We start from the raw sequence: 9,483 nt of genomic DNA, 5'->3' as shown, positions 1-9,483 counted from the left end.
ATCGTTCCATATATTTCGCTGAAGTCAAATTCGTGCGTAAAGGCATTGTCCACCACTCCTGAAATAAATCTTAAATTTTTGGTAATGCGTAAATATGTAGATCCATTATTCTCATATGAAATTTTGGTAATGAAAGCCATTGCATAAACAGTTGACTGTTTGCGAATGGTCCCATGTTTAATACAGTTATTGGCAGAGTACCCTGCTACGGAGTTTGACTAGTTAATAAATACATATATATATATTTCGAAAAAATTAAGGAATGACCTAATATACGTTCTTACCTATACATGATGAACATACGCTTGTATGCACTCCAAAAATTCTCACTCAAACTCAAAAATAAACAACCTCAATGTGCCGACGAGCTACCACTGCAGCTGTTGATTTTTTATGTTGCATGTAGTGTTGCCATTTGAGCCGTTTTCCGGTTAGATTTAAGCCTGCCGGAGAAAATTCGGTTTAGCCGGCAGCGGATTTGTTAGCCGTTTTGCAAAAAAAAAAAAATTAGCCGTTTTTAGCCCATTTTCTATTGGCTATTCGCATTATTTTATTAAAATCCAAATGTATAAGTTCTAGCACGAATTTCGATGTGGAGCAAAACTCTCTGGGAAGACAATATCTATGATTAATTGCATCATGGTTCAAATATACTTTATTTTTTGTTGTTATTATTTCCGCCTTGCTGGCCTTCGGCCGCGCTAGAAGATATAACCTCATCAGTCCAACTCTGGTTACGTCATGCACATTATTTTTGCGCAAAATCCACCTCCAAATTTACAAACAAAAAATGCATTTTTCAAACAGAAATCTTTGTTTTAACTTAATGCCTAATCCCTTTGCTAGACGTATATGTAAAATTTTTTTCTTTCGGGTCACGCGTTTTGACACGACAACCCAAAATCATGTACAACTAATCGAACCGTACCGAAACTGTCTTACTGATGCATTTTTCTATAAACAAAAAAATTTATAAAATGAAATTGCAGTAGTTTTCATCTTATGTGGATAATTCTTGTCACAAATACATAGTTTCGTACTTATATTTATGTACATATATATATATTTTTTTAGTAGCACCACATCTTTATCCGAAAATTCCCAGAATCCAAAAATTGGTACTGTTACAAGTTGCAGGGCATCATTTTACCTCCTCCTTCTTCCTCAGCCCTTTCATCGCTTTACGTGTTGATTTCTCAAAATATTGCCCTCACACTAAGCAAATATAATATAGCCATTTTGCAGGACAAAAAGCAACCTATTGTAAATGTTGCAATATTTATAAGGAAAAATTGTTCAATGGAAAAGAAAACGCCATAAGTTTGTAATTTATCTCTTTTTTATATTTAAGTAATACAAAGATGACTTCTGATGTACAGCTTAGCTACTAATATAATCTTTGTTAACCAAAAAAAAGTAATGGATTTACTAGTCTTCCTAATTGTAATTTTTGCATTTAAATAAAATATGTGAATTCTGGTTATATTTTTGCCGGTCGCCCCAAAAAGTTCTGGCAACACTGGTTGCATAGTACCAGAGAATAGCATAGAGACCGATCGGACCGCACGTCTGCTATAAGTATGTTCTTTGATTATATGTACATACATACTTTTGGTGCATTTCTGGTGCTGTGTTGTCTTCCGACCGCCTTTCGGTAGTGGTTGTGGTAGTAGTGGTGGTGATGGTGGCGGCGGCGGTTGTTTATTTCAAAATAATAGGCCTCAACGACGAATTGAGTTCAAAAGGAAATTGAAATCTGCCTTTGCCTTTGGCTGACTCGCAAATGAGTCAGTTGCTTTTCAAACACCGGTCGGGGTGTTCGCATTCGTCTCAGTCATTTAATTCATTCATAAAAATTTAAGCGCGTAGTATCTCCGCATCGGCATTTTGTTTTCTTTTTTCGAGTAAAATACAAAAAAAAATGTGAATAAAAAAATACCTGCAAAAAATAAGTTCAACAACAGTATCTAATGAAAGTACAACAGCTACCTATATACCATACATACATAGAGATGTGAACTGGTTTTTATTTGAAAAGTTATTTCACGCTTGTTCTCACCGGCTTAATTACCAATTAGTTGGAGCACGCATTTACCAAATACATGGAAATGACAAACACACAAAGCGCTACTCTATGTAGTCAGTCAGCGTCAATTTTATTTTATTTTTTTTTTGTGTATCCTCAACGCTTTTCAGTGTCAAAGTGCAAGTGCTAAATGCAAAGGCAAAAAAAGTGCATAAATACTAATATAAGAAAAAGAAAAGAGTGCAGAAAAAAATTAACCTCGCCCATTTAAAGTGTCAGTGTGCTATTAATTTATTAGTAACTGTCGTTAAGTAGAACGCTCCTTTCCCCCAGACACGGCCAGTGCCAAATGCAGCTGCGCGAATCCAATGTCAGCTGTTGCTCAGCCATGGTCAGCCAGAGGTCAACAACTACAACTGCCACTACAGTTGCAGAATTACAGCTTGGGCCGAAAGTGGCAAGAGGAATAAAGCCAAAGAAAAGCACAACAACGACGAGTTGGTTGTGCAGGGCGTACACTTTGCAAAGGCGGTGAGTTTTGTGAACGAAGCTCTGTTTAAGAGCTTAATAAGCGAGAGATGGCTGAGTTGAAGGTGCATCCGAAGGGAGCATGTCGACTTGGCATACTTTTTTCAGTGTATAGTTTACTACTCACACTCTTCACTAGAGCGTAAGCAAGCGGGCTAATTAGCTTTAATACCCTAACGGTCGGCTACTTGCCGTGTTCAATGTGCTACGTTGCTTAATAAATGGCGATTACAGAATCTGCGCTTGGTCAGACTTGAATAACTTTAATCCGGAATTTATTTGTACGTACATATTTTACATTTACGAGAAGCTACTTCCCTAGCACTAGTCGGGACATGGAGTCTATACTGAAATTAGCGGGGATAATCTTCTTTTTCTCTTGGATAAACTGTCCTGGTATTCCAAGACAGCAAAAATGCCACCAACAATATCAGGCTGGAAATCAAGTGAAGTATAATTCTTGCTCAGAGGTCCTATTTTGGGCTCGGTAGGCGATTGCAAAGCAGAGCCCTTTCTCGACGAACCAAAATTACGCGCTACAAATCTCTTATCATTCCTGTCCTTTTTTTATGACGCAGAAACGCGGACGATGTCGACGAAAAAATAGAAGGTTTTGGAGGCTTCCGAGTGAACTATTCTAATTAAAATCTATGGTCCTTTTTGCGTGGACGACGCGTACCGAAGAGGATGGAATGGCGAAGAGTGCGAGTTTTTTCACGACATGGACATAAGTATTTGAGAGCATAAAAACCGACGAACGGTTGTGGAGCCAAATGAGAAAAATAAGATTCCAAGACAATTTATGTTTAGATCAGTTGTAATGTAATGTAAATTTTTTGTGTGTAACAGAAAGGGACACCGTGACATAGGGAGATGATCTTTTGTATCCCTATGATGGTTCTTAACCTTGATTTCCCTCCTTTATGAAAACCAAAAGTTTCTTGGTAGACAAATTCCTAGCCTTAAGGACATCGACTGTAGAAGAACTGAAGCATTTCAATTTTAGTCTGGCCAATGTCGGACAGTCACACATAATGTGCCACGACGTCTGCTCGTCCTCAAAGCAAAGACGGAAATCCATCGCAGGTGATTATGACCCGTCAGGTAGCCAATAAGCAACTTGATATCGACTCTGTCCAAAAGATGTACATATATCTTTACTAGCGAAAGGATAACCAAAACGTCTGACCTGTCAAGGCCTCCTATCTCTCCCCAGTACTTACTACGCTCTGGAGTTTAACCACGATTCTGTTATAAGCCTCGAGGAGACTGACAACTTCCCCTCCCACAAGACGATGAGACTTCCCTAGCCAATTCGTCGACGGCCTCATTACCCACGATCCCGCATGTCCTGGTACCCAGTATAGTAATACCGTGTTCCTTGCTGCCAAGAGTTGAATAGTGTCAAAGCACTTCTTAACGAGCCTGCAGGGGATCTTCCTATTGCAAAGGGTCCTTATGGCCATCTGGCTATCTCAAAAGATAACTAGAAAAGCGCCTTTTAAATCCTTCTCAAGGTTCCGTCTGGCACAAATTGAGATAACAAGTACTTCGGCCTCAAAGACCGTGCACCAAGCAACCATTGCAATAGAAAGTTTGGTCACCCTCCATCTTTGATCCGTCTGCGTACCAGTGTACATATCTGGGATCTAGTTCTGGTGAACCATTTGACCGGACATTTCGGTCTGAGACATTTGGCCAGAAAGAGCAAGGACCAGATATTCCTCGGCACGCAACCAGTCATAGCACTATAACCTTCGGCCATTGGAGCCACAGGTGAACATTTCGGTCAGCAATAACTGAGAGACATCATGTAGCTACAGATAGGAAAAACTCATATTGACCTCAATCTCAGAAGGACCAGCTAGGTATCTAATTTCATTGATCAGATGGTCAACATAAAGGATTTTTCGCTGATTACAACTACAAGCGGTATAAACACTTGTCTTTGGTCGGCATATATGGCAACCCCCATGTGATCTTCCTCTCATGAAGTGGTTGTATACATATGTATCTATGTGCATACAAGTACAAACATGCACCTTCTGATTACATTTAAATTTCAATATGCTCAGATGATAAGCAATTTTGTGGCATTTGGTAATGTAATGGGCTAACATGGTCGATTTAATAAGCATATACATATTTAAAAATGCATGAATAGTGAAACGTGCTTGCCTGTAGCAACGAAAGTCCAGTCAATAAAATGCTGCATGAATGCATATTGCATTAGTACATATTCAAGAAAGTTAATAATACATAGGTGTATATATGTAGACATGCTAGGTATGTATATGCATATGAATGCATACTACATACGAGTATTTTCACTATTATTAATTTGATTCAGATGAGTCACTTTCTCTGAATGTCAAGTATGTAAATTGCATACATAGATACCTACATTTATGTGACTACCAATTGTCACGTCCATCTACATCTTTTGCTCATGACACGCTGACTACCTGCATACATTTATGCATATTTATCTACACATACATATTTATGTACTAAATGCATTCTTTAACTCGAATCTCAAAAGTGTTCCGAAATTTAGGTTAAACATTTCATGCACGTGACTAGAAACTCCTTTACCAGCTGATACATTTATAACTTTTTTCATAACAACAAATATGATTCGAGTTTGGTTTACCTTGCACACTAACATTATGTGTAGTAAACAGGGAGTTCGTAAAACGGCGTGAATTAAATACACGTCTCGATAAAATCAACCCACCCTTATTGGTTTAAAGTGCATATTGTTTGAAGTTTTAAATCATGCCAGATATCACATCTGTGCTCAATTAAAATACTCTAAAAATTAAAAACCACCCTATGAATTGTCAGTAAAATCAGTCTGGATTGGTGCTATGACGTCGCCAAAAGATTTTCAAAACTGTAGATTGAATTCAAAAATTGCACAGACCCTTCAGAAAGGCATACGGCGAACAAAAAATTAAACTACTCACAGTTACTCCCAAAATTGAGCGTACGACTCTTTTTTGTTAATATTCGCAATGTTTTACATGCTAAAAATATTTTGTTAATTTTGTATTAAAATATGGCTTATATTTTAGCAAACTCCATTCAAATCCAAGAATTTCAGCAAAATCGCGAACTTTTTAATAAGAATATCTAAAAACTATTCAGGTATGCAGTTTTGTAGCCCATTAGTATAATTTTAGTATAATAATGTGCAAATTTCCGATGTCTAAAAATTCGCTTTGATTTTTAAGAATTTTTTTGCTGGCTGTCCTACAGATTTTTTTTTCATATAAAGCGTAGGACAGTCAGCAAAAAAATTCTTGAAAATTAACGCGATTTTTTAGAGAATTGAAATTTGCACATTATTATACTAAAATTTAATGGGCTATAAAACTGCATACCTGAACTATTTTTTTCGCATTAAAAAGTTTGCGATTTTGCTGAAACTTTGTAGATTTTTCACAATTTTTGTACATTGTCTCATTCTTGGATTTAAATGGAGCCATATTTTAATACAAAATTAACAAAAAAGAACGCTCTATTTTGGTAGTAACTGTATATACTTACCTTTCAAATGTTATCAGTTTTTCAATTTGAGACAACAAGAAGAATCAAATCGCCCTACCTTGGTCTATTAGAACAAAACTTATGAGCTTTGACCGCATGAGCTTTCTACCCATCATCTTACAATTGCATATTCAAAATAATTGATGGAAAGTCATGACCTCGAAATATGCCAAACGCAAGAATTCTGCATAATAGGGAAAAGCGTATGAGCGAATCGAAATGCCGGTAATATGTACATACAAATTCATATGTATATTGTTCAATAAGATTCTTATATTTATCCTTTCAAAGTATCTCATATATATAAAGAGTGATTTTGCATTCAAATAATATTGGAATTATCTCTAGAGTTTGAGAAGGCGCTATGAAAATCCAAAAAAAAACACGAAAAAGACATCTCCAAAAATTTATAAATTTATGTTACTCAAGTTGCCGTCGAAGAACATTATCCACTGAATTGCGAAACTTTCGAAAATTATTCAATTCTCATGTTGCAGTGAATATGTATTCCGAATTTAAACACCCACAAGTGCAGACGAAATTTTTTTATTTTTTTTGGAAATGCTATTTGTGCACATTCCAGTCTCTCGTAATTCTAGTAAAACACTACATTAATGAGACTCACCGCAATATTTATACATTCCTATGTAATGTGTACATGTAGTATCCCAGCTAACCAAATGCGGAGGGCGCTAAATATGGAGTAAAAAAGGACTAAAACAGTATCACCTGGAGGGTGCGTTGTCGAAATGCTCCTAATATGGAGTCATAAGGGACTTCCACCTTCCGGAAGTGGAGTGAAAAGAGAGTCGAAAGTGTTTTCATGTTATCTGTTTTTTCTTTTCTTTGCATCTAGTCTGTAAGATGAAAATTAAATGTTTAATCCGAATGTTCCTGGAAAGGGGCACCGCGAAAAAAACAGTTGACGTTATGACAGTTGCGAATGCATTTAGAGCTAAGCAATAACTCATACAAAATTACTTTTGGCTAACTTCAGAACTTTTCAGGCGCATTTTAATTCAATAGAACGAAGGCAAAGTGGTTTCACACTTCAAAGAAACGTCCTTAAAAAAGCTAAAAAATATTTTTTACTTATTTCATAATTTTTTCTCTTTTAACTGAATACTTAATATGTTAAATAATTTTCTTTAATTTAAAGGTTTTTCAATAAAAAGAAATTACGAAAAAAATTCGAATGCTTATAAATTTAATTAGGAGCAATTTGAAAAACCGTTAATCCTCCTCTTCGGTCTATAATCGGATCACTCCCAAAAAACCCCGTCTAAGTTATCTTTGGATCATTTAAGGAATCCTTTTCATAAAATCATACACGAATAGGGGAGTCAGCACTGAGTCTCAGCGGATTATCTGACGGAGCTATCTGGGACTCCGAAATCACTAATTTAAGGAGTCCTAAACGCACAAATTTTTTTCATATATATTGAGAAGGCACCTTTTCTCCGGCGGATATGCTCCTTTTGAACTCTTTTCAGAGCCTCCCTAGCGACATAAGCGCACCGCTCAGAGAGTGCTAAATGTGCACCCTGCAGACTCTGTTGGTTGCCTGGGTAGTATTTGCATTAATACACCTAGTCAATTGTTTGACGCTGGATTTAAGCGTCTGTGGCACCTCTTCCTAGAGCGCCAAGGTGTATTTTCTAAATAAATATTGGTTTAACCAGCTATGCCACACCTAGGACACACATACTTATGTGTGTACCTACTTATAAGTACATAAATCCATGTGAATGTGTACAGTGCATATGAATATATATGTACATATAGTATGTATGTAAAAATGTTTGCATTTACTGCTTCAATACTTAATTCGTAGATTTTTCATTTCTAGGAAATTAAGCAAATCACAAATACAACAAAGGATATGAAAGGATCTACATAGAAAGAGCTGCAGCATCAGTTTGTCCTCCTTAGCGTTTTCTGAAGTAATGATTTTGTTTTTTTTGCTTTTTGTGCGCGGTCTCACTCGTCACTACAAACATAGATTTTCACACAAAACATCCTTTGATCTAGCATATCATCGCGGACATAAATACATATGTACATATACATATATGTGTGTATATTTCGACTTTAATGTACGTTCTACATACAATCATATTTATATTTCCGTATACACCTTTTTCAGGTGTTGCCTTATTTGTTTGCCTTTTTTTATACATTACAGTTGATTTTTTAATTCCTATGGTATGTACATACTTACTTTATTTTTTCCTATTCGTTCTACAAAGCTGCTGCATTCTCACCTTTCTTTCTTTTCTTTCTGCCATCGCATAGCATTACAAATTCTTCACTGTACTAATGTTTATTGTACAACGTGTCCTGGCTTCAACGCTAACACGTAAGGAATGTCGGAATTTATTTGCTGTTGCTTGGTTAAATAATTCTCGGTTCGTTTGAGCGTTGTACGGAAAATAATAGCATTTAAAGCAGTTATTTTATAAGTATGTATGTATGTACGTTGGTATGTAGAACTTGGCTTTCCAGCTTTAAAATTATGCAGAATTCCGTTTTGGTTTAAGGTTTACAATTCCAACACTTAAATATCGTAACTTATACTCTGATTTAACAGCTTATGTTTAAGTATAAGGCAACAGGCTGAAACTACAACCTAATTGACCAATTAAGAATAGGCGCACTGCTCTAAAATCTAGGAGAAGGCAAAACCGATGGAATGCAATATTGCGCTGATTGATGTGAAAATTCGGGAGAGTAATGGTCTGATTATGCCAACTTAACGTAACTTACAGCTCTCTCGTAAAAATTCTGTTAAATGGGTGTTGCTTATAATTGAACAGCCGAAACTTAACGTAACTTAATGCCACGTCGAAATCTGTTTCATTTTGATTCTCTAAGTTCTACGTTCCGTTAAGTTAAGTTAAGTTAAGTTGCCATAATTAGGCTTTAACGCGTGAATATGACGTATTGGCAGATTTGCAGGTGGAGAGAGCTGAGAGAGATCTGTCAGTATATATGTACATATATGTTTTGTATATGTATATGTATATTACACAGGCAATAAACGAAAACTGATATGACGTCACACTTCTGTCAAAATTTTCAATAGAGAGTTAGCGGTATCACAATCAGCGCCACCTTCTGTATTCGTTTCGCCATGGCGGAAGATGATACTGTTGTATCGAAGCAAGTAATTTATGGAAAATCGTCGCGAAACCTTTCAACAGAAAATAATTTACTAAGTACGAAAACCGCTTAGGCTTCTGTCAGCAAAATAAATCCAATGATTCAAATTTTGAAAGTTTATACGATGTTTCCACTCTTCGTAATTCGCTCTCTAAGTAATTCGCTAAGTAATTCGTGAACTACCCTGTTTCCACGACACACACATTCGTAATTCG

At 36.3% G+C, this 9,483-nt stretch overlaps 1 protein-coding gene across 1 annotated transcript in view; it reads left to right on the top strand.

Annotated features, from left to right (window-relative positions):
* Window positions 1-1,684: 1,684 nt before the first annotated feature.
* The window catches only part of LOC118747287, a 46,485-nt gene continuing 38,686 nt past the window's right edge, over window positions 1,685-9,483 (top strand). The window contains exon 1 of the mRNA XM_036481290.1: window positions 1,685-2,557. Within this exon, the coding sequence (XP_036337183.1) occupies window positions 2,376-2,557 (182 nt within the window). The 5' untranslated portion in view covers window positions 1,685-2,375. The remainder of the gene's footprint in view (window positions 2,558-9,483) is intronic.

This window comes from Rhagoletis pomonella, unplaced genomic scaffold (genome assembly GCF_013731165.1).
Source record: "Rhagoletis pomonella isolate Grant_MI unplaced genomic scaffold, Rhpom_1.0 Rhpom_scaffold_00011, whole genome shotgun sequence".
Lineage (NCBI taxonomy): Eukaryota > Metazoa > Arthropoda > Insecta > Diptera > Tephritidae > Rhagoletis > Rhagoletis pomonella.
Note: the sequence above shows the minus strand (reverse complement) of the source record. Positions and strands in the feature narration are given on the sequence as shown.